This window comes from Stegastes partitus, unplaced genomic scaffold (assembly GCF_000690725.1).
Source record: "Stegastes partitus isolate 25-593 unplaced genomic scaffold, Stegastes_partitus-1.0.2 Scaffold2393, whole genome shotgun sequence".
NCBI lineage: Eukaryota > Metazoa > Chordata > Actinopteri > Pomacentridae > Stegastes > Stegastes partitus.
Window position 1 is genome coordinate 14,001 of NW_007580124.1, and position 25,387 is coordinate 39,387.

The 25,387-nt window shown below is 49.6% G+C and overlaps 1 protein-coding gene across 1 annotated transcript in view; it reads left to right on the top strand.

The window, feature by feature from the left end:
- The first annotated feature begins 2,531 nt into the window (after positions 1–2,531).
- Positions 2,532–25,387, top strand: part of cyp26b1 (cytochrome P450, family 26, subfamily b, polypeptide 1) — a 34,150-nt gene continuing 11,294 nt past the window's right edge. The window contains exons 1-2 of the mRNA XM_008305055.1: positions 2,532–3,629; positions 18,999–19,223. Of these exons, the coding sequence (XP_008303277.1) occupies positions 3,426–3,629; positions 18,999–19,223 (429 nt within the window). The 5' untranslated portion in view covers positions 2,532–3,425. The remainder of the gene's footprint in view (positions 3,630–18,998; positions 19,224–25,387) is intronic.

Genomic DNA, 25,387 nt, shown 5'->3' on the forward strand with positions numbered 1-25,387 from the left:
CTAAAACCAGAACCTGGTCTGGTCCAACTTCACCACATCAGGTTCTACTGATGTTAGAGCCTCATGTGACCAGAGACTGGATTCTAGTAGAACCATGGATCCAGAAGCGAGCGACCCTTCAGTTTATGAGGCTCGACAGTTTGTTTTCCAGCATTTTGCACAATCTGTGACTGTTGTTATGAAAGACTGTGACTGTGCTGGATTACAGCTTCAGGTTGTTTTTCTGCAGGATTTACATACATCACATTACATGCAGTCTGTTCTTTACAGTAATCCATCCACCACTGGGCCAAACATGAAACATCTCGTTGTACTCTCCCTGGGTTTCTCTGATCCTGGAGCTCCGATATGTTTAGCAGTGCAGCGATGGTTTATGGAAATGCTTCTTGTGCTGTATGATGAAACCGGCACAGCCACACTTTCAGAACTTTAAAACGTCTGTCCAGGCTGTAAACATGCAGACAGGTAAATATCTGCGCTGTGTGGAGCCTCCGTTTGCTCCAGCGTCGGGAACATCTGTGGACGGTTTAGTGATGGAAGCTGCCAACGTTTGGATGGTTGACAGAATAACGTTGCATCAATTTAACATCGAGTGGAATTTAAAAATCAGATTAAAAGTGATTGTCGAGGTAAGTTCCTGTAACTCAGTGCAGTTTAGGCTGAACATGACTTCATTACTCAAAGCGATGTGTGCAGACTGTTGGTGCTGTGCTGACAGCAGACTCCACTCTGTGGAGCCTTTCTGCTGAGTGTCTCTATGTTTGCTCTCAGAGAGCCACAGCTGGCACAAAACTCAACTTCAAAGCTCTCACATGCAAATTAGCAAAGATTTGCTCCAACAACTTCCAAACATCTTCTGTCTTTCCTCTCATTCATCCTCTCAGTGTCTTTTTGAGCAGCTGCCATGTGGTGCTCCTCCGCTAGGCGGCAGCATTGAGCCGCTGCCTGAGCGTCGGAGGTCAGCCGGAGAGGAGAGACTTGCTCTGAGCTGAATGAGGTAAATATGGAGCTGGGAGGGATGAGGAGGAGACGTGGGGCTGTGAGATGAGAAGGAAATTCTTTTATATCCATGAAAAAGACACAAACGTGTAGATTAAAGCACAGAAAACCGACTAATGACAGAGAGGACCAGCTAAATATGACCCAATAGAAGAAGAGAACTCATGAGAACGTGCTGCCGCCGCCGGGTCAGGGTCTCCAGGCTGTTACGTAACATCCCTGATCACAGTCAGAGGACCTGATTGAAGCCAGTCTGTGGAGTGGAGCTGGACCAGCAGCTCTGAATCTCATTGATCTGACTGTGTTCCAGAGAATCAGGAGGGAGAAGCCGAGGTGAGGAGCTGACTCAGTGACCTCCAGGGACACTTCAGCTTGAATCACTTTCATTCAGAAGAAATTAGAGAACAGCGATGAGGGGAAACTGGGTGGGCGAGGAGGTGACACGATGCTGAGTTTATGTGGATTTATGAAGAGAAACAGAAAGAAACAAGAAGACAACAAGCACAGCTACACAGCTAGCAACAGGCAACAGCTGGCAAAAGAAAATGAAGAAAGAAAGAAAGAAGACTTTCCTCCTTAACTTAAGAATGAAAAGAGGTGCTTGGAAAAATCTGATCGGAAAAAGAGCTAAAAAAAAAAAAAAAAAAATGAATGAAGAAGGGGGAAAAGAGGCTGAATGAGCCAGACTCTCTGCTGGAGTGCTCATGGGCAAACCAGCAGTCCCCCAGAATCAAAGATGGATAATTGGCTAAAGCAGTCCAGCTGGCTGTGGGACCAGTATGTTCATTCTTTAGACTTATTCTGGATGCAGCTGATGAACGTTTGGGTCCAGAGCAGAAAGCAGAAAGACAATAAGCACCAGAGTCGGTGCGTAAAAGCGCTTCACCTCCAGGCAACAGCGCGTAAAAGCACCTTGACTCTGTGCGTAAAAGCGCGACTCCAAGTGAACCAGGGTGGCTTTTACTATTTCTTTTCTTATTTGATTTTTTTTTTTTTTTTTTTTTTTTACCGACCTTGTGATTGATTTCGAGTCTGCTGCTCGTAGCACAAACGCCGTTACATCGGTTCTGCTGCGTTTCAGTCTGCAGGTGACTGGATCAGGAGCGCGCACGTCCCGCACGGACACAGAAAAGTAGCTGCGCCCCCGTTTCTCCCTCACTGGCGCCCTGCCAGCTCCAGCACGCTCCGAGCCTCCTCTCCTCTTGCGCCGCTTGCCGCTCACTTTACACCACCCCTCCTCCAGAGAGGGAGGAGAGAGGTGGAGCAGAGGGGAGGGAAGAGGGGAGGGGAGTCTCTGAGCCGGCGAGGAGTGAGGTGGGGTGGGGTTGGAGGGGGGCGACGGGAGCCCTTGGCCGCCTATTCGCCTTCCAGTTGCCTCCGCACTATATAAACACTCATTGGTGCCTCTGGCTGGACGCGCACACTCTTTACGCACGCACGCACACACACACACACACACAGAGTGAGGGAGTTTCGGCAGCCAGAGAGAGAGAGAGAGAGAGAGAGAGAGAGAGAGAGAGAGAGAGAGAGAGGAGCGCAGAAACAGAAAGGTACACAGAGAGAAGAGTGGACGACAGAAAGTAAGAGAAGGAGAAGGAGGACGGTGGCTCCTGAGCATCTCCTGCGCTGCTCCACTCTGCGCTCTGGATCTTAAACACTCCACATCCCTCGAGTTTGCTCAGAGATATTAAAACTTTTCACTTTTCTCTCACTTTGCTGTTTTTGGAGTTGACAGACACAGACGCGATTCCTGGAAGAGTTTTCCTTCATTTTACCCCCTAAAGTCTTTCCATCCCTCCAGAAGTTTTTTTTTTCTTTTTCTGAGGAGTGCAGCTCCTTGTCAGCTCCAGAGCTCCGCTTCACTTTTTCCACGTGTCCCTGCGTTTGACAGAAACGTGTCACTCTGAGGTTTTTCGTGCCTTCAACTTTTGTTTTTCAAAAGTCACTGAACCAAAAACAGAGGCTAAAGATGAGATTTCAAACATCAGGACAGTCCCCAGCCCAGCGTGACTCTCGTGCTGAGTGTTCAAATCATTAAAACTGAGCGAGTTTTGATGGTTTCGCTGTGAAGCTGAGCGACACTGAAGAGACGCGGAGTCTGGACGCGCAGCTCACCTGTAGCATCTCCTCCGCTCATCATCCGTCTGAGGCGCCGCTTTGATTCTGAGACAGATGCAAACTATCTGAGAGGGACAACTCCACACGGTTCATTCATTCCCAGAACACAGCCGCCTCTTGTCACGTCGGGCTGCGTAAAGGAGCGCTGCGCCTTTACGCAAAAGAAACAAACTTTAAATCCAGCTGATAAACCTCTCTGGGGATCCGCATCTGCGCATTTCGTCACAAATCAAAAGCTTAAATTCGACTTTCAGCAGTTTTTTGAAAGTCCTCCAGAGCTCCAGAGGACCGCCGGGCTCTCCATCACCATGCTGTTCGACAGTTTCGATCTGGTCTCGGCTCTGGCCACTCTGGCCGCCTGCCTGGTGTCCATGGCGCTGCTGCTCGCCGTCTCCCAGCAGCTGTGGCAGCTCCGATGGACGGCCACGAGGGATAAAAACTGCAAGCTGCCCATGCCCAAAGGATCCATGGGCTTCCCGTTCATCGGCGAGACCTGCCACTGGCTCCTGCAGGTAAGCGCGCCTCGGGGCGGGGAGGGGACGGAGGCTCCGCCGGGGCTCCGCATCCCGAGCGGTGCGGTGAAATGTCCTTTCTGTACTCGACTCTTGTAGACTTTCCAGACTTTTGCGGTTATTGGTCGTGATTTTACACTTTTCTCTTCCGTGTCAGAGCTCCTGTGAGTTGCTCTGCAGCAGGACTCTGACACCAGGGGGAAGGTTTTACCTCCAGTGATGCACCTTTTGTCCGGTTTGTGCCAAAACTCTGTAAAACGCGCTGCGGTTGTTGCTCCGCTCACAGACTGAATCTTTAGCGACTTTTATGAATCCTCTGAAGCAGTTCGGTCTCCTCCTGAAGTCCTATCTCAGCCCGAGGAGTCGCATCGTGCCCTACACTGTGTGTCTGGGGTTAGCCGGACGCAGAGGCTCCAGTCCGCGCTCAGAGCATCAAAGCCTTTCTCTCGGCTTGTGATTAGTTTACAGCCTCAGTCTGTCTCCACCGGAGATCACATCAGCTTTTCAGTCTCGGTGTCTCAGGCGGGAGCTGCAGCGGCTGATAAAGTCTATCGATCAGAGTCTGAGCAGCAGCTCCAGGTCTGATGGGGCACAAGTGGCGGGAGCGTGTTTGGGGATCATTTGGGGAGGTTCTGTTGGAGTTCTGCGCGTGAAAAGGGTTAAAGTGGATCCACGCTGCTGCTCCCTCCTCCTGGCCGCATCCACACAGCTCCCCTCAGTCAGGACACTGGTCCTCCGGCAGGTTGACTGACGGCACGGTGCGCTCTGGAGGATCAGTCAGGGTCCAGCCGCTCAACAGAACCCCCAGTCCCGGTTCAGATCGAGTTTAAAGCTGCCAACAGCATTTAGAGGGTTGATTTATCATCAGCTTCACACTGTGTGTTTAAAGCTACATTCAAGTTTAGGGAACTTGGCATCAAAGTCCAGTGAGCTGCTGGGTCTGGAGCTGCTGGGACCAGCTCAGATACACCAGAGTGCAGAAGAACCGCTGGTTCCTGTAGTTAGCTGGTTGAAAATAATTTTATTAGAGGTCATCTGAATTTAGAAAGATTGATGCAAACTGTTGTTTTTAAGCTCAAACATTCATTTTTCAGACTTGAACAAAATCCTAAAAAGTCCCTGAAACGTCCTCAACATGATAAAAGTCGTTTGAAAATGTTTGGACCTGGAGTCAAAGTTCTGCATTCGTTCATTTAAAACCAAGTCGACGGCGAGGGAGCTTGATGTGGAGGCCTGATGACTTTGCTTCAGTCCTCTCTCCCACCTGCACAGTAAGAAAACAGCTTCTGGATCAACCAGAAGAGGTTCTGCTCCAGCAGAACCTCAGACTGCACCGAGTTAAACTCAGTCCAGGATGAATAAAAATAGTGCAGAAGGCCTGAACATGAACCTCCCTACGCTCTGAAAACCTTTTTCAGCCCGAACATGACGAGCTGCAGAGAAGGTCCTGCCTGGTGTGGATCTCACTGATCACCTCTGTGACTCGAATGAAATCAGTGTCGCACTGAAACAAATGGAAATATGAAGGAGAGGAGGAAGCTGAGCGAGTGCAGGAGGCAGAAAGAGGCAGCAGAGGGGAGACCAGGGGAGGCATATACTACACTTATGAGGACCGGGGGGAGACCGGGGGGGAGACCGGGGGGGAGGCTCGGCGAGCGGAGGCACGTTGGCCGCGTGCGGGGCTTGAACTCACGGTGCTCCTCTCGGTTACATCCCGGAATGCAACCGAGGACGCCGGCCAAGTTTATGGCGAGGGGGGGCGGGGCACGTCAGTCAGACTGAATAAAGGCCGCGGGTGTCTATACTTATGAGGACCAGAGCTGAAGTGAGACGCATCATAAACCTGAAGGAGAGGCTGAATCCTCGTCAGATGATCACGGAGACGACAAGTCAGAGGCACAGAGAAAGTCTCAGCAGAGGCAGAAGTGACCGAGACGTCCAGAAAGGAGGCGGCTGGTGTGAGATTTTGACACCAAATGGTCTCATTCAGGAGAACCTTTACAGCAGCACATGGACAGACCTCTGCTTAAAGCTCAGATCCAGTCGTTTCCTCTCTGTAGCTACTAAACCAACGTCCACGGCTCGGTCTGACCAGCGGGGGCGCCACGCCACCAGAACTCTCACATCGGATGGTCTGAAAATGTTCCGTTTATTTTTTGACTATTCTGTGTTTTTATTAATTTATTGTAATATTTAATGCGACACTAACAGGGTTTATGGCCACAAGGGGGCAGCAGAGAGCAGCACTGACATATCCTCATTAATACTGTTAATCAGCAGCAGCGTCACTCATCTGGAGGCGTGTTCTCGGCCACCTGCCAAACGCAGTTTTCACAGTTTTTGCTCCATGTTTGGTCTCCACCAGGTCCACACGTTACCGATAGTCGCTAACTGGGTCTGGTGATGGATTTAAACTTGTTTTTTTGCAGCAGAGTTTTGGCCTGAACCTCACTATAAAGTATCTCAGATCAAGATCAAGACGTTTTTGAAACATTTCATGAACGTGTGAATGCACATGTATGTTCTCGACAGTTCTCATACACGCTTTAGCCAAACGTAGCTCATTCTGTGACAAGTTGTGCACCGTTTTGTTACTACCGTGTTGCCTTTAGCTGCCCGACCACCGTCCTACCTACGACCCAATGTCTCTTTGGGACATCAGAGTACATCTTATTCTATTTTTTTCGGCGAGGGCCTGGAGTCGTGGCCTGATCCGCTGAACAACGAGCTCAGACGGGACAGCAGAGTGTTCATATACGTGAACAGGAGGCGGTTTGTAGGAAAATGTCCGGAGGCAACAGTAGGTGCATCAGATTTCTTTGGCTGCAAACCAACAGGTACCAGGCGGTCCACTTCTCTTCTCCCTGAACGTCTTCTACATGAACGGCGCTCTACGTATGCGTCCGTATATTTTTACCTCGACACACGCAGCAGCCGCACTGTTCTGTGACGGATCCATTTTAAAGCGATCTGCAGTTAGAAGCAGTTTCACGGCGGCTCTGCCAAAGAGCTGTCTGCTCCCATTAGGAGCTCCGGCTCTGTGGAGGGCCGGTGCCAAGCCGGAGTGCTACTGAGCGCGCTCACACGTGCACAGAATCACTACCTACACGCTGCAGATTTTTGTATATTGCGACGTACACGTGCGCGCTTCAGAGATACATACGCAGACACACAAACACAAAATACAGAAAGCTCCTGAGCAGAGGAGTCACATACATGTTCTAACAAACCATCTGCGGCTAAAGCTGCCGTTTTTATAGAAAGAAACTGAAAACGTTTGCATCTAAGACGCCACAAAACGTGACATTTCTTGCAAACTTTTCTCGCTTAAATCCAGGTTGAAGCTTTGACAACCGCTTTCTGTTCATTGATATTTGATCCGACACAGTTCTCAGAAACATCAGAGGTAAAAACATGAAGATGTTCAAAGTACACGCTGAGGATTTATCGTGTTTCGCTTTAGCTTCTTAAAGAACTAGCACGGCCAGCTTCTGCTCATGAACTCTGTCAACTCTGGAAGACTGTGACCTGCTGCCGCCACTGGGGGTCGCCGGCGGGCTCACAAATCAAATTTAACGTTAAGATGTCATTTTAAAAATGTGAGAACGTGAGCGCGCGACGCTAGCATCGTGTTCGTTCTGGTGTTTCTGGGGAATGAACCCAGAATCCGTCGAGGCTGACGGATCGAAGCGTTCGACACTCGAGACGTTCGCTGAAGCTGCTTCACAGAGAACCAAGAAGACATCTCACACACACACACACACACACACACACACACACACACACACACACACACAGAAATACACAACCATGCAGACAGACTGGACTGAATCTGGGTCAGATCAGAGGAAATGAACACATGGCACAGACTGTACAGTGTGTTTGTGCGACTAAAGTTTGTGAATGAGCCAGAGAGAGAAAACACACACACACACACACACACACACACACACACACACACACACACACACAGCGTTGCATCCCCGGTCAGCGTGCCAGCCGCCCGTCCGTCCGTTGTGCGGTGCTGAAGTGTAAATGACGGAGGGCAGAGGAACAACAATCCTGCAGACCAACACTCGGCCGTCACACCGGGCGCTGACAGCTCGCTGCTTCTTCTGCTGCTTCTACACCTGCTGCTGCTGCCGGAGCAGCAACAGGCTGCAGCAGAGGATCAGCGACAGGTTTCTGTTGCAGGGCCGTGACTGTTCGGTGCCTTTAGGTCACGTTGTTGGCCTCTAAGCTGGAGCTCCTGCCCTCTGATTGAACACACTGTTTATAACGAGTTTGTCAGAAGTAGCGTCACAGCTGATTGGCTGTACGTGTCTGACTCAACATGCAGGGCAAGGCATCGGACACTTTAGTGGTTGGGACGACGTGATCGGACCTCAGAGGTCAGGACGGGGTGAGACAGTTATCTTTGTTTATAGCAGCTATCATAGCTACGGATGCTCATTTAGAATAGTTTCTAATATTTGGCAACGCTATCAATCAATTAGGGATCAATCATTAACTCAAGCTGAGCACAGAGTCGGATCTGTTCCACGTGCAGGAACTCGGAGGTCCTGAACCTCCTCAGAGTCTCTGTCATGGTCCCATTGCTGCTAAACTCCCACAATGCTCTCTGCTGCCACCAGGAAGTGACGCCTCCTCTGGTCTCTACAGGACCAAACAGGAAGAGGCTCCACCTGGTGGAACAACCAGGTACTACAGCTGGTCTGTGGTACATTTACTGACATCATGTAGAGAAGGTGGCACAGTTGGTAGCACTGTGGCCTCGTAGCTAGAAGGTTGCTGGTTTGCGTCTTTCTGCGTGGAGTCTCCATGTTCTCCCCGTGCAGCGTGGGTTCTCTCCGGGTTCTCCGGCTTCCTCCCACAGTCCAGAAACATGCTGAGGTTAATTGGTGATTGTAAATTGTCCGTAGGTGTGAATGTGAGTGTGCTTGGTTGTCTGTCTCTAAGTGTAGCCCTGTGATAGACTGGTTACCTGTCCAGGTGAACCTGCCTTCACCCTCAGTCAGCTGGGATAGGCTCCGCCCCCCATGACCCTGGTGAGATAATGGATGGATGTAGATGAGGTTTTCTCCATCTGTTGGAGCCTCAGAACATCCTACCCTCTAACAGGGTTCTACTTCCAGGTTCCACCTACAGACTGGAGGCAGTTCTCCTGAATGCCCCACAGAGACGTTCTGTTGTCCAGCACTGAAGCGTGTATTATTCAGGAAGGTGGGATCAGATCGCTGCTCTTGTTTCTCACTCAGCAGAGAGACTCCCTGATCTTGAAACAGAAAATCCATCTTCATACGAGGCTACATTTGCTGCTGGGCCGTGTGGCGTATGTGGCTCTTTGTTTGTAGCCGGATTGTGCCTTTAGCGGGCTCAGACAGAGGAGGGATTGTGAGGCTGGTGGCTTCATCTATAGTAGGTTCCATGACTGCGGTCCGGCCCGCTGTGTGCTGCATAGCTGTGGTTACACAGTCCTGAGGCGCACACACAAACACACACTCGGTGCATGGAAAGACTTCTGCACGAGTAAAGTCATATAACAGCAGCGTGGCGACGCAGCGTTCACGCAGCTCGGCGCACGATTAATCCTGCACAGGAGAGGATCATCAACGGAGCTGGTGCTGCTCGGTTCCTCCATTGTTCCTGGTAGCTGGCAGCGCTGGCCGGTGGCAGATACATAGTTCATGGAGCGGGCAGCGCTCACAGTGTGTGGTGTAAAAGTGTTAGCATTCAAGGCAGGACCCTTGAACCGCCGAGGACGCTAACCTTTATTCTGGCTCCTTCACACACGCCTCTCGAGCTTTAACAATAATTTACTCATGAAAACCAAAGTTCACTTTAACTTCCCTTCCTTTCCCTGCTTTTCATCTCCTCTGTGTTTCATAAACCTTTCAGAACTTTCTGGACTTTATTTTTCACTTATTTTGTGTCTGTTCTTTGGCACACTGTAAAAAAAATTAAAATAATCTGACTTTTTTTAACGCCAGAAAATATGTGTTAAAATATCTGTAAGATAATGACGACGTTCACTGATTGAAATGCAGTCATTTTACTGTTCAAAGGGTTTATTGTCAGTTCGGCCTGTTTTTGTCTTCGTCTGCATGAATAATTAGAATCTATGTATAATTAAACAAAACAGGTCAAATCTTTACATTTAACACTGAACAGAAAACTTTTATCATCTTTCAGCTCCTAACATGCAGAATTTTTCTTTCAAATAACAGCAAATGTCTGAATGTCACTGAAAGGCGACAGAATGAGTGACTTCCTGTAAAAACGTAGAATATTTAACGCGAGCGCTGTTGAAATATATAAAATAATAACTTGAACAGCAGTGGGCTGTTCTGAGGGTCATTTCAGCTCCTTTCCTGTTGTTGTCTCTAATCTAACAACATCTGTTAAAGACTTGAACTTTTAAACTTTTAGTACAGTTGACCACTTCTCCATCATCCATGGTCAGTGCACCGTCTCTGCCAATCAGAGCGCCTCGTTGGTGATGGGAAGCCTCCTCGGTCCTCCAGTCTCTCCCGTCCTTCTTGGTTTCCCCGACCTTCCGTCCTCCTCTTGTCCAGATTAGCAGGAGGTGCTGGCAGAGCTCTGTTTGCCCCTTCTTTCACCCCGAGAACACACTGCTCCCTGCTCCAGCACTCTTGTCCCGGCCGAGCATAGAGCCCAATGTTAATCTCTCCTCTCAATGACCGAGTGTATGTGTGTGAAAGAGAGGTCGCCTTTTTCTGCTGCTTACAAACTCTGCATATGTGTGAAGGCCTCCAGGAGAAGGCTGCTGTTTGTCTTTAGTTTGCTCATTGTCGCCAAATTGACCCGCAAAAAGTGCAAAACCAACAACTCGCTGCGTTTTCCTCGACGCTGTAATATTAATGACGTCGCTTCTGAAAGAGGCCACGCAGCGAGCAGAGGCTGGGAGGAAACCAGAGGACAGAAGATTCAATAAAACCTTCAGCATCACATAAAGCAGGTCCAGAAAAGGGCTTTGAAGAACCTGTTTCTGGGCTCATTTATTTAGCTTTTGCTCATTTTTCATATGAAGTCCTGCATCTCTACGGAAACACAAGTTGAATTTCTTTGATTATTTATTGTACAAAAATGTCAAAAACATGTTTTCAAGCGTCCACAGATGTTTCCAGCTCTGGAACATCCTGCAGATGTTGAACTATCTCCAGATGTTTCCTCTGTGCTCTGCTCATCAGCTGTAGAAAGATGTTCCTCCATCAGTAGAAAGATGTTCCTCCATCAGTAGAAAGATGTTCCACCATCAGCTGAATGTATCTCCACCAGCTGGCTCCTCTGGTCTCTGGTTCTGATCCATGCTGCATCCATTCATTGATCCAGGAGGATGGAGGTTCTTCTCAGTCTGTCTGAGGAAACACTGAACCTAGAAACTCTCAGTTCACTTGAATGTAGTTTAATAAATCAGCGAATGCAGAAACAGGAGTTTAATTAACGCCCTCATGTTGGACATTTTTGTCATTTTGGGCCATTTTGGGCATTTTTAAATCATTTTGTAGAATTGTTCGCCCTCCTGTTAGCTTTGGGGTGGATGTGGCTCCATCCAGTGTCCACCGTCTGTAAATAAGTCACTGACATCATTCTTGTTCACACATGATCTTGGGGAACGACAGTAACTCTGATATTTCCTGGAGGTTTACGTTCCTGCCGTCAGATTGAACTCAGGGATGAAACATGAGGGTTCAGTCCTTCTGGACAACTTTCAAATCAGTTTGAACATTTTTATCAACTTGTAAAATCATTTTTTACTAATTCTGAACCATCCTGGACAAATGAAACCATCGAGGCGTCTGGAGCAGCCGTGGATCCGGTTCCGTTCAGTCCCTACAGGTTCCGTTAGTTCTAGTGTCAGTATTCAGTGGAAGCAACACGACCACACCGAGACACCCGCTAAACGCTGCGTGAAGCCTGAACCAGGGAACCGTAGCGCGGCGGCCTCAGCTACTCTTCAGCGGGTTTTATCGGGCCTCTGGACCAGAACACGGCAGCAGCGTACGTATGTGGCGACGTGATGAGTGTGTGCGTCGCTGTGTGTCGGGTATTAGCTGGGGTCCCGGGGTTAGCGCTTAGAGAGTTCTGAACAACCATAATCTCCCTTTCTATAGTGTGCTCGGGTCAGGGGCCAGGCCTGGCTGGGCCGGCCTCTCCCTCTCCCGCTCCATTCTCCGGGTTCTTTGGCTGAACCGTCCTCGCCCTCCTTCGCTAATCCGTCCTTTCTGCAGCAGCACCGTCCATCTCCCCGCCTCCTCCGCCACGCTCATTCTTCGCCTCTCCTCCTCCCCCTCGGTCCTCTCCTTCCTCCCGGCCTCCCCTCTCGGTGTCGCTCTGATGTGGTGGCGTGACCGTAAAGGGACGGGCCTCATTGTCGGCTCCAGCGCCGATCCTAAACCTCAAACACTGGTTCCTTGGTATCTCTGGCACCGGCTGAATGATTGACGCTTGAAAAGAAAGAAGGAATTCCCTCACAGCCTTTGACCTCGTTTCCTCCCTCTCGTTCTTCTCCGCTGCTCCCGCTTCTCATTTTTAACCTTTATCCGAGATGCAGCGCCGTTAGTTTGGACCAGCTCTGGTTCTGACTGTATGTCGACCCGTCAGTCAAACGGTTCCTGTAACTGACGCGTTTCTATTTTTTCATTTGACATAAAATCAACCAAACGTGAACAAAGTTTCTGTCAGAACCAACTGGTACCAGATCCATGGAGCACCTACATGCTGGGGTTCTAGTTCTAGGCCCGTGAAGTTCGGCTCTGTACCTTTTAATGGATTTTATTGATTTTTAAGCCCTTCATCAGTAAAGGAGATGCTAGAAAATGTAGGAATCCAGATGGTTCTGGTAGGTTCTGGAGCTAAAACAGTCCTTCCATCGTCTAGAACTGGTTCTGACCCACCACCATCACACACGCTGATCTGAGCCCAGAAAGTTTACCCAGAATGCACTTTGTAAAGTTTCCTCTGACCAGAACCAGGTCCAGTGTTCAGACTGAGACACCTGGATGTGGTGTCAGGTTCTACCAGAACTCGGTAACATTTGACTCACCTGAACATCACAGACGTCGGGTTTCCTTTGTCCTGTCAGAAGTCACACCTGAGCCGACGTTCACGCCGTCGCGTCTGCAACGAGAGGAAACAGCAGTCAGCAGTCTGAGCCGCTCCTCCTCCGTCTGCTCGGCCCGAAAACATTCTCATTCTGAACTCGTGACAGAGAGGTGAAGACCGTTGTTCTGACCCGAAACCTAAAGAGTGGGTCAGCGATGGAGGAGCCTGGAGCTGAGTTCTGACTGCTGGTGACGGTACAGGCTCAGAAAGCACAGACCCGATCGGTTCTCCTCACACTGCTGGGAATGAACCCACTGCTAGAATTCACATCACATGACCAACTGCTCATTAACTTTATGTTCTCAGGCTCATCGACAAAACACCAAAACCTGCTGCGGGACTGAAAAGTCCTGTTAGAAGATTTATGTTCTAAATCTGCAGCATTTATCAGAGACAGCAGCTGAAGCTTCAGCAGCTCTACAGTGAACTCTCTCCACATCTGAGCTTCAAATCCTGATATTTTATTCTACATGTCCGTCTGCTCTGATCAGACACATGCTCCTCATGAAGCCACCCGTCAGGTGAGAACAGGTCAGAGCGTTTCCAGGTGAGACAAACGCTCAGCCTGCTGCTTCAGAGGTAGATGTAGAATCAATGCTGTTGATCAGACGTGATGAACTCTGATGGACTCTCTGCATCACCTGCTGCCTCTCTGCGCTGCTCTCTCCTGTATTTTCCCTCCCGGCTCCTGTTTTTCCTGAATATTTCTATTTCATAACTCCTCTGAGCTCCCTCCCCTCCCCCGCCGTCCCCCCGCTGTCCCCCGTTAGCCGGTTGATCTGGGTAAACATAATTAGCTGTGTTTTTTGTCTTGCCCTAATAAAAGAGTCATTTGTTGGACATTTCCACTGCGCTACAAAGAGGACATTTATAAGGCCGGGCCCAGGTTCGCCCTCAGGCCAACCCCAACAGAACAGACGGGGGTATTTTTAGCTCGCCGCTCGGCTGCTAGCTAGCTCCGTGTGAGAGGGGCCCGTGGAGAGGCAGAACAAGAGGCCAGGAGGTTTTATGACGTTTTCTGTGATCCTCAGAAATGTCGAGGAGACGTGTGAATGTGCTTCCCTCCTTCACCGAGACCGTCTGATCAATCTGCAGAAACAAGACGTCTGTAGAAAAGCTGTAGCCGGTTCTAACCTCCTCCGACCGGACCTGCCGCCGCTCTGATTCTGACTTTAAACAGCACAGAGAAGGAAGCGCGTTGATCTGAGCGATATGGTGACGAACACGAGAGCAGAGAGAAGCTCTGAGCTGCAGCTTGTTGTGAGGTGGAGTGAATCAGAGCTGACGGATGATGACGGCCACATTTATCCCCGGACGACGTCTGAAAGCTCACGTTAATAAACTCTATAAAACATCTAACAAACATCGTCGTTTATCCTCATGCGGATCACAGTCTGCTTCTGACTGTGAGCGCTGCAGCCGTAACACCGCTGATCTGTAAGAGTTCTGCTGCAGATCAAACCACAAAAACAGAAGAAAGACAGAATCTGCTCCAACAGAAGTTTTAGACGTTGTAGTGAAGCCGGGACACGTTTAATTATTCTAAACAAAGAAAAGCTCCTAATTGATGCACATATGAGGCCGAGGACACAAACGAGTCAACTGGGATTATTTAAAATACAGAAAGCAGCGTTATTTACACTTTCATGCAGCTGGAATAAAGAAAAGTGTTTGTTCAGATGCTGCTGCTGTTCTCTGATTGGCTGCGGCTCACAAACAGTCACAAGAAATTCAATTTGCAGACAAAGCTGCAGGATTTTTTTTTTACACGTCACTGAGAGCAAAATTCACACGAGGAGTCTAAACCAAACACGGATCATGTTTTCTGCCGCCGCGGCCGGCTCGCACGCCTCCGAGTTGCTTAGTAACACGTCCGCGAGAAGAAAGAAAGCTTTAAAACTTTATGCTGCCGCCATCATTAGGAGAAACCTCGCTCTGGTTTTCAGCTCACATCAGAGTTTGTTGCCTGTGACCTCGGCGGTAAAATCAGCCGTAATGTTGTGGTAGCAATTTTGGTTTTGGGTTTTTTTTTTTCCTTTGCTAAGCGAGTGTTTACAGCGAAGGAGCTCCTGGAGTTTGGAGGGAAAGCGTCCCAGAGATCCTGTATGAGCGTGTTCTCCTGCAACACCAGCGTGGCGTCATTACATCACAACTTTCCATCCTGGCTGTGTGTCGGGGGGAGGGGGGAGGGGGGAGGGTACACTTCTCACCTTTGCAGCTAAATGTCACCCAGACCACACCCCTGGCACTCACACATTATCCCAGTTCTACTGGACACTTTTCTACTGGGGAATATGACAGAATGAGCAGAAAGAAAACACAGAGAGACGCACAATGCACAGAGACGCACACACACACTGAGGAGAAGCTCACAATCGGCCAATCTGATGCTGTATCTGGGAGTGTGAAAGGGAGCCTTGTCTGGCTGCCTGAGGAACTCCCTTTGAGCCGGCTGTGTGTGTGTTGGTGTGTGTCGGCAGGCCTGCCAGGCAGACATACTAAACCACTCTACATCCATGTGGCAGCAAAATGTAGCTGGAAAACAACCCCAGTCCAACACACACACACACACACACACACACCCCGAGGGCTGCAGAGGCCAGCCGGCGACCCGGTGTGTGTGTTAATGTGTGTGTGTGCATGCCACAGCAGAAAGCGGAAGTGTACAGGAGCTGTGAAAACACTCCGGGTCAACAGTGTGCAGCCAGAGCCAGCCAGCGACGGAGGCCGACGTCCGCAGAGCTGCAGCAGAGGAATAATGCAGCTTTAAAAATACGCTAAGATAAATAAAGTCGCCCCGAATAAAGTGAAACGTGATGTCAGGAACGCTGAAACGCCAGCCGGAGCGCCGGGCGTAAATAAAATAACACCTCCAGCTCCTCACATCTGAAGGAGCTTAAGTGCAATTACAAACGCAGCGGCGGAGGTGGGGCCGAATGCTAATTAGCAGCATTTTTCATCTATAAAAGCAGTCTGGCAATCAGAGTTTTCAAAGCAACATGAAACAGCTCACAGAGCTGCAGAGAGGCCGAGGCATCTGTGCTCAATTTAGGCCGAGTTCACACAGAGAAACGCTGAGATGAGAGGAAAGGAAGGAGAGAAGGAGCCGAGAAGCAGGAGCAGCAGAGAAGATGTGAGCTCTGGGACGTGGTCTTGTCTCCGGCGGCGCTCCCACAGGTGTTCGCTGCAGCTTCTTCAGCTTCTATCACGTCAAAGGTTTCCTCTGAAGCAGATCAGAGCAGGTTGGCCTCAGAGGGCGTCGCGTCTGGAGCAGGAAGCAGGCTGGGCGACGCGCTACTAACGTTTAGAAAAGGTTGTGGTTTGGTTTTCTTGTGGTTAGACGACTGAAACAAAGGTGTAGATCTAAGTCACACCTCCAAGCGTTCTGCAGTGTGCTGACACTGAGTCCTGGTCGACTGTGAGCTGAAAGGTTCTCCGTCAGATGAACTCATTTCACCCAGAAAATGGAGCAAAAGCTTCGTATGTGAACCCAAACTGTAATACTGTCTGAAGCTCAACAGCGAAAACGTCAACCAACAGTCAGCTGCATTATCAATCAATAATCAATCAGTCAGTAGAAGGATGAAGTCTTTTCTCTCTGCATATAAAACCATCTTTAACCAACATGTTGTATCTCTGATGAGCACTCTGGCTGGAGCTCATTCACCTCCTCTGTCATGGGCCCGTTGCTAGCTAAGCGTGAGCTGGAGTCTGAGTGACGCCCCCTCTGGTCTCTACAGGGTTAAACAGTGAGAGGCTCCCCCTGGTGGAACAACCAGGTACTGCAGCTGGTCTTCAGGGGGGAAAATCAGTTTCTTTAAAAATGTAAATGTGCAGACAGTTCAGGTACATATAAGCCAGGGCAGAACATAGACTCAGAGAAATGACGCGCTGAATACGACAAAACCACGGAGCTCGGAGCAGATCAACTAACTCAGCAGCAGCTTTGACTTGTTAGCGTCACTTTGTTCACGTTTGGTTGATTTTATGTGGAATTTATCAACATCAAGCCTGAAGCACGAGATCACACGACGCCGCGATCGAACACAGGAACTGAAAGCAACACAAACTACACAAACGAACGCACAAACACGCTACACACAACCCGACACACACACGAGCTCCGTGCACACACACACAACGCTAACAGTCTCCAACATCGGAGGCAGAGACAGACGACAAACGTGGACCTGAAGCCTCGTACAGCAGCTCATAGTGCGGCTTCACGGCGTGTGTGTACATATATTACCCCCAGTGTGTGTGTGTGTGTGTGTGTGTGTGGGGCTCACGGTCGTACATATCTCTTTCCCCTCGAGTAAACTGGGGTCAAACCAGTTAGTGTTGTCACGGCAATTTGCAGTTGGGCCTCTGCATGTTTGTTTGCTTTGCACGTTTTTTTGGTGAATTTTATGAATCTGGAGTATGTGTGAGTGTGTGTGTGTGTGTGTGAGTGTGAGTGAGTGTGTGTGTGAGTGTGTGTGTGTGTGTGTGTGTGTGTGTGTGAGTGTGAGTGTGTGTGTGTGTGTGTGTGTGTGTGTGTGTGTGAGTGTGTGTGTGAGTAGGTGTGTGTGTGTGTGTGTGTGGACCTGAACATGCACTTGAATGAGTGCATGGATGTGTGTTTTGACTGTATGTGTGAATACTTCCATGTGAATGATGTGTTGTGCGCCTCAGTGTGTGTGTGTGTGTGTGTGTGTGTGTGTGTGTGTGTGTGTAACACGGTGAGCAGGCCTCAGGCTGATATATATTCTCTTCACTCAAACAGCCCATTTACAGTTCTGGGGTCGGCTCCCTCTCGCTCTGCCGTGACCCGGCCCGTTCAGAGGTCAGCGTCAAAGCTGAACTCAGGTCAGCTCGCTAACTGACTCCAGCTCCGTCCTCTGGGGCTGTAACTGACAGCCGCGCTGCTCAAACTGAGGTTCGGGGGCCTTAAAACGGGCGGCGGGGCTCACAACAGGAAAAAGGCGAATCTATCGTCTGAGGCAACAGAACCTGGAGTGTTCAGCAGGACTGTGGCGGTTCTGGTTATGAACAGAACAGCAGACGTCGTCTTTAGACTGTGAGCCTGATTGATCCCGTAGGAGGATTAAACAGATGACAGAGTGTCAAAGCTTCTACCAGAACTCGTGTGTTCTGTAAGTTCCTGGTGTCCACATCCAGACCAACGTGGACGAACTGAGGCTGACACTGATTAAATGTGGGAGCCACATCGGTATAAAAACATCTCATCTCTGCTCCTGAGACTGTTTGGAGAACCTTTAACCTTCACTGCTCACTGAGAGGCTGCTGATGTTGGAGCTGATCTCAGATCGTGTCCTAAAGGCAACTGAAACCCGTCTCCAGCGCATTAACCTGATGTCTACAGGCCTCTGAACATGTGCAGCTTCCCTTCTCCCTGCGTAACGTTTAGCATGTGGAGAATCAGCAGAAACAGTCTGTTTGGGCCCCAAACCACAGAGAGAAGAAATACTTTCAAAGATGAAGATCAAAGCTGCAGCGAAGGTCACGTCCTGAAGACTGTTTTAAATTAATATCAACTGTAGGAGTCAGTCAGGACGAGCTCGTCGAGGCAGGGTTTGGTCGGTGATGAAGATGTGATGATCTTCCTCTCATGAGCACCACAGCGTCTCCAGTATTTAACCTCTCATCCTCTCTATGGAACGTGAGGCTCAGAGGCACGTCTTCCAGCTCTGTAATAAGCTGAAGCAGAACTGTGGCCTGTTTTTATGTTTGAATCATCACAAACCTTCTCCGTCTCGTTAACTACGTCTGTGTGAACGTCCAGACGTCTAACGGGAGCTAAACTTTCTGTGAATCTGTCATTCATTCATCACATCGTGTATTTTCTTAGCTAAGAATTTAAATGAAACCTTGAGACAGAAAGTGAAAGAAGCTCGCCGTGAGGAGAACGAGGAGATTTCTGTCGCGTCAGAGACACGGAGAGTGTCGGAGGGTTTCCTCCAAACAGCCGTTCTTCTGCAGGACCAGTAAAGGGAAATTCCACCTTGAAGCAGAGTTCAGATGGTTTCCTTGTTTCACTCGCTCAGTGTTTCCGTTTCCCTCCTTCTCTGTAGAACTGAATAACAAAGATGATTTTCTGTGATGTGTTTCTGTTGATGCTTCACGGGCTGGACTGAGATCTGAACACAGAACCAGGTGTCAGCGCTGCCTGTGATGCATGACAGTAACTCCAGCTAGTGTCCTCTACCTCCACAGTTCTGACCCATCTGTGTCCTGCTGCAGGGTTCGGGCTTCCACGCGTCGCGGAGGCAGAAGTACGGCAACGTGTTCAAGACCCACCTGCTGGGTCGGCCCCTGATCCGGGTGACGGGCGCTGAGAACGTGCGGAAGGTTCTGATGGGCGAGCACACGCTGGTGACGGTGGACTGGCCCCAGAGCACCTCCACGCTGCTCGGACCCAACTCGCTCGCCAACAGCATCGGAGACATCCACCGCAAGAGGAGGAAGGTCAGTGGACGAACGCACACGCCGGCTGCTGCTCTCAGAACCGCTCCGGGTTCAGTTTGTTGAATCCCTGACGACTTCCTGGTTGCTGTGATGAGCTCAGAATGTGTTCAGTGAGACGGTGGATTCATATTTATGGTTCTTTATTGTAGAATAAAGGGACTTTGCAGCTGTTACAAAGTTCAACAGCACGTTTTGTTTTTTCAGTTTTTCAAGTTAAAAACACACGTAGCAGCCTTTCACATCCGCTTCAGCACCGGTTCTGAAGAACCGGGCAGAAGGTTTGAGTTAAGGTTTTATTTTTGCACATTTTGAAGCTTTTGATGAAATATTCAGACTTCAGGCCTCACTTTGGTCAGTTTTCCCAAACGCACCACATAGAGCAGATAAAGTAGCTCAAGAACCCAACAATAGTTTCTGTTCCTCAGAGCTGCTGTTGGTTTAATCAGACGTTTAATCAGTCAGTTGTTTGGTCCATTAAACGTCGACAACAGTAAATCAAAGTTGATCAGTGTGTCCAGAAGCTCAAGACAAATGTCCTCCTTCGTCCTCAGAGATATTCAGCTCACGGCCGTAACGCTGATCTACATGATGTGAGATGTTTAAAGCCCATCCTCTGCTTCATGTTCTTCATGGTGCTGGACACAGCTGCTTGTTGTTCACAGCTGCATATAGTCTGAGGCGGTATTCTGACATTACTTTTGCCACTCTGGACCATTTTCGGGGTCATCTGGGAAACGTTTCTCGTCATTTTCGCTGTGAAACGCTCATCAATATTCATGCGGCGCAGCCAGAAGCAGAGACAACACACTGACTGTGATGTGCTGCACAAAGAGGAAGGTAGGACACACACACAGAGGGCCAGTATCAGTGTAAAGCTATCCAGCCTTATCAGCAGCGCTCTGGCTACTGAAGCGTGAGAACGAGGCCTCCATCACTCCATCCTGTCCTCCACTCATCTACATGAGGACAGAGAAGCTGCCTTTTACCTCCTCTGCTTCATTTCTGTCATTCCTTCCGGACTCTGCCTATTATCTTTCACTTTCTCGCTCTCCTTTCTGTGCCAGGACCATTTCAGGTAATCAGCCACTTACCTCTGCCTCCTATTATCCGCTGATCCCCGGGGCGCATACCTCCGTCTCCCTCCAACACACAACGTCACAGATAAACACACAAAGACTGGCAACAACAGGCAGCAGAGTCTGCTGTGTTTTCCTGTAAATCACTCGCTCATTTTCCCCCTCTGCGGCGGGAGGAAGGGGCTCGGAGGCGGGGTCGGGTTTCTGAGCCGCGGTGCCCGGGGACGGCGAGGGGTCGGCTGGGTCTAATCTGAGCTCTGATCCCCTCTCCTCTCCCTGGAGACCCCCGCACTAACCTCATGTAATGACCCCTGATTAGGAAGGCTGCCTCCGACACGGCACAAAGAGGGGCTTTCTGTGGGGGCCGACACACTCGCAGCATATGTGCACACACACCTGCCCCGGTCGCAGCGCTAGCAGCCGCAGACCGGGTCAGCAGCGCTGCTCAGAACCGCGGGTTTCTGAGCAACACAATACCGGCTACCTGGTTTATAAACAGAGCCAACAAGCGTCACATAGAAACCTCAGCTGTTTAGTATCTGCACGTACACGCCTCCTCTCATATTCATGCTCTGAGTCAGCAGCAGATCTACAATCCAGCTTCTACAACAACACACACGTCAGGACAGTAAAGTCACTGCAGTCAGTCCAGAGCACGTACTGAGGAGCTGCTAAGACCTGCCTCTCTGCCTCCAGTCCGGTCCTTCATGTTCTGAAGGTGGAACCTTGTAGCAAAGCTCCGGTAGAACCCTGTCTAATGCAGAGCTAGCCTACATTAGCCGGTCGTAACAACAGCAGGATGTACTGAGGCGCCACCAGATGGAGTAAACCTGTATGTCAGGAAACGTACTGTAGACCAGCTGCAGTACCTGCTTGTTCCTCCAGGGGGAGCCTCTTCCTGTTTAATCCTGTAAAGACCAGAGGAGGCGTCACTTCCTGGTTGGCAGCAGAGAGCATTGTGGGAGTTTAGCAGCAACGGGACCATGACAGAGACCAAGACAGGTTCAGGACCTCCAACCAGAGCTCATGAGTTTAAGACCAACTGGGACCAACTGGGACCAACTAGAACGGCGACAGCAGCTCAGGATGAGGCGACCAAACCAGGAAACAGCTGAGTGACAGCAGACAGGAGGATGGAGCTGCAGCTAGCGCAGACAACAAAGTCCATGCGGTTGGATCTGAACATAATGTCATCAGAAGTCAAACAGACTGTTGTCGTTGAGCCCAAACCTTCTGGTTCAGAGTGTCGACGGTGAACACACAGGTCATGTCTTGGCATGTGTTCAGCCGATAAGTGTGGTCGCTCTGGAGACCTTCAGCAGGACGCTGGACTGCAGCCTGAACCAGAGACCAGCCTGACGGAGACGCTGGAGGTCATGTGGGCAGCCTCTGGGCTGATGTAGGTGTTGGTGCTGGCCGCCCGCCCTCCTGTTTTCTGGATCATAAAACGGAGTCGACAGACAGAAGCGAAACAACACCGAGCAGGAGAAAGAATGAGCAGCGTTCCTTCGCTGTCTGACCCACTGGACCAGAACTGCTCCTCCTGCGGCTTCGCTTCGGAAAAACAATCTGCACACAGCACATTAGCCTTGGTGGACGGCAGAGCCAGCCAGTTTCCATCTAACCCCGTGTTGAGCGAGGAGCCCGACTCTGTCAGAGAACCACAGCGCACTGGGTTTTCCACTACTGGCCGAGCCGGGCCAAGCGGGGCCAAATGGGGCCAGCCAGGACTTACACATCATCCTCCAGCGAAAACAGCATCAGATATCTGCAGCGGTGCTGCAAACACACGCTCCTCGCTCAGAACCAGCTCAAACCAAGTTTCCAGAGAAACAAACGTGAGTCTCTGGACCGAGTGGAGCCGGAACGCCGTGGAAAAGGTTTGGGTCCAGTTCATCTGTCTGAACTTCTCATGGAAATATGTTCAACCATCAAACTAAACTCAGTTGTTAAAGGAGTTTGTGTTTCCTCCACCATCAGTGGAACGGATTTACGGATCTTCAGCTTGATTCTATCGGGTTGTACCGACTCGTTGTTCTGACTATAAAGGGATTTTTAAAAATGAAATTAATAGACACATTGATCAGCTAAACCAGCTGCAGAGGTCCAGATCTGATGAAGTCCTGCTCAGGAGGCTTCAGTCCACCTTCTGGACCTTCACGACGCTGTGAGGTGTCAGAACTCAGCACTGGTTCAGGTTTATGGTTTTCAGCTCAAGCAGGTTTGATCTTTGTTCCTGATTCTTGGCGCCAGACAGAACGAGCCGTTACCGGAGCGTCCTGGAGCTGGATCAGTCTGATAAAGCAGCGAGGAGGTCAGCCCGTCCTCCATCACCGACCAGAACAGAACCACAGCCACTCCTTCACCTTTCAGGCTGCTCTGCCCTCCTCTCTGTCTCTCTCCACATTTTCCTTCCCCACTTGTTTTTCTTTCTGTTGGAACCGTCGCTGGATTCCTAAACTGAGCAGAACAGAACCAGAGGAAGACAGCCAAAGACCAAGACCTGACCTCTGGGTCAGAGCATTGGACTGACCCAGGACCAGCTGATTCTTTATCTGCTGCACCTTAGTATATCTGATGAAGCATCAGTATTATGGGATGGATCATAGTGGCACCAGTTTAATGTCTATGACACAGAGTCATAGAAACAATCACTGGTACCCTGGATGTGGTTCTGGTTCTGCTCAGTCACCAGAGGAAACTCTACAAAGTGCATTCTGGGTAAAAGTTCCAGGCTCATATCAGCATGTGTGGTGGTGCTGGGTCAGAACCAGTTCTAGACAATGGAAGGACCGTTTTTAAAAACAAATCTGAGTCATTTTGGACGATTTTTCAGGAATCAGAGGCGATTTTTAGTGTTTGTGTCAAATTTAAAGTCAGTCGGTCACATTTCTGTTCATCTTTGACTGATTTGAGGATTTTTTTTGACAACTTTCACGTCATTTTGAACCATTTTCTGAGTCACTTTAAAACTTTTTTAAAGAAGTAATTTCTAACTATTTCTGAGCAACGTGGGGCAGGTGGTTGGTCAGAACCAGGTCTAGACAATGGAAGAACCGTTTTACCTCCAGAACACACCAGAACCATCTACAGACAGGATCCAGTCTGAGGTCAAACAGTTCTCTAAAGGTGAGAATCAGACCTGAACCAGAACTAAACTGGTGAAACTCTGAAGCACAAAGCTGACTGCAGAGAAATGAGCAGGAAGAGATTTATTCTGTAGATGGTGACACGAGGCTCAAAAAAGTGTGAACTTTGGGCTCATGAAGCTGAAGACATTCCCAGGTTGAAGGATGATTGGACGCACTAAAACTGAGCTGCAGACAAACAGCTGATGCTCTGGACACAGTGACCCGGTGGGTCTGTCTGTCTGTCTGTCTGTGGAGGGGATCATGCGTCCACACGGCCAGTAGAGGGCACTGCCAAGTCTGTTCTCACAGCTCTGCCTCCCTCAGCTCCGTCGGTGTCAGAGGTCAAGTTTACTCTGAACACATCAGGAGTCCTGACGTTTGGACACGGCTGCTGTCTGAGCAAAGCCTGGCCGCTGCAGGTTTTATGCTTTCAGTCCATTCTGCAGCAACGCGACGTTAAAACACTGCCGTCGTGTTGACATCAGTCAGAGGAGGAGGTCAGGCCCTCACAGCTCTGGTCCAACATGGTGCTGCTGATGCAGCAGGTGGAGAGGATTCAGTATGATTTTATAAAAATGCAGATTTTATTGTCTGTTGATCATATTTTTAAACATCTAAAATATAAAAAGAACCGTTTTCCTCCTGAATGTGGTGAAGCTGACCCAGATGAAGACCTAGAATCCGTTTATCAGTATAATCAGACTACAAGACATCCCATAATACTGATGCTCCCAGGACCCAGACACAGGGTTCAGACGGAGACACCTGGATGGATGTAGAACTGATCCGGTGTCAGGTTCTACCAGAACCCAGATGTGTTCTTCCTCCTAAATGTCATGTGTCTATCTGCTGTACTGATGAAGTTCTGAGGCTCAGAAATGATGGAAAAAGTCCATTAAAGTGATCAATCTGGACCCTCCTCTGTGGACTTGAAGGACCTGGACCTCTGGGACATTCACAGTCTGAAGGCAGAACTCTGGTCAGTAGATACAGAACCAGATGTTCTGAGGAGGTTCTGGAGGAGTGATATTTCATGGAGTGAGCGTCCTGCAGCTGGAAACACATTCAGGACGCTCCTGAGCAGACGATTGGACCGCTGCTGTGGTTCTGTAAACGCAGCCCGGCTCGGATCCACAGCCGTGTGACCGAGAGAGAGAGAGAGAGAGAAAGGAGTAAGAAGTGTTTTTAAGAAGAAGGATGGATGAAGGGGCAGGGAGAGCCGGGAAGAGGAGGGAGCAGAGCGACGGAGGGAAAGGAGGGCAGAGGAAAGAATAAAGGAGTCTTTACATGTCTGTGGAACCAGCAGCTCGCAGCACTTTCACATAATTTAAGACATATGGACGTTATTAGGACGCCTGTGTCTGACTGTATCAGTGTGTTTGTGCTGCAGGCTACGCAGGACAGTCACGTTTCTGTGGTGCAGCACAGTGACTGGTCCTGAGTGGAACGTCCCACAGTGACGCTGCACCAAAAAACGCAGTCAGCTCGGCGGCCGCTGCGCCGTGTTTGTGTGACCTGTAGTTACCTCTGGGCCACAGTAGCTCGGCTGCTGCTGCTGCGTCCGCGGGTCGCCGAGGAAAAGCCCAAGTGCTGCTCAAATTGACCAATTATACATAATCCGGTGCAGACGGGTTAAATGGTTAAATTCACAGCGTTACACAACCGGCGGTGCCTTCACCAGGACTTCACCCAATCACCTAGCAGCCCGCTTTAAACTGGGTTCTTTATTCTGTCACAGCTCCAGGTTCTGCTGTCTCTGGTGTGTTAGAGCTACTTCTGCATGTAGAAGGTCGAGAAGCTCAAGCTTGAGTCATCTTAGACCGTTTATAAAAAACTAAGGACAGATTCGGAGTCATTTTGGACATTTTCTTTAAAGGTTTGGGACCATTTTTAAGCCATTCTGGACATTTTAATTCATTCTGGACGATTTCTGAGTACTTTTAGAAAAGTTTTGGTC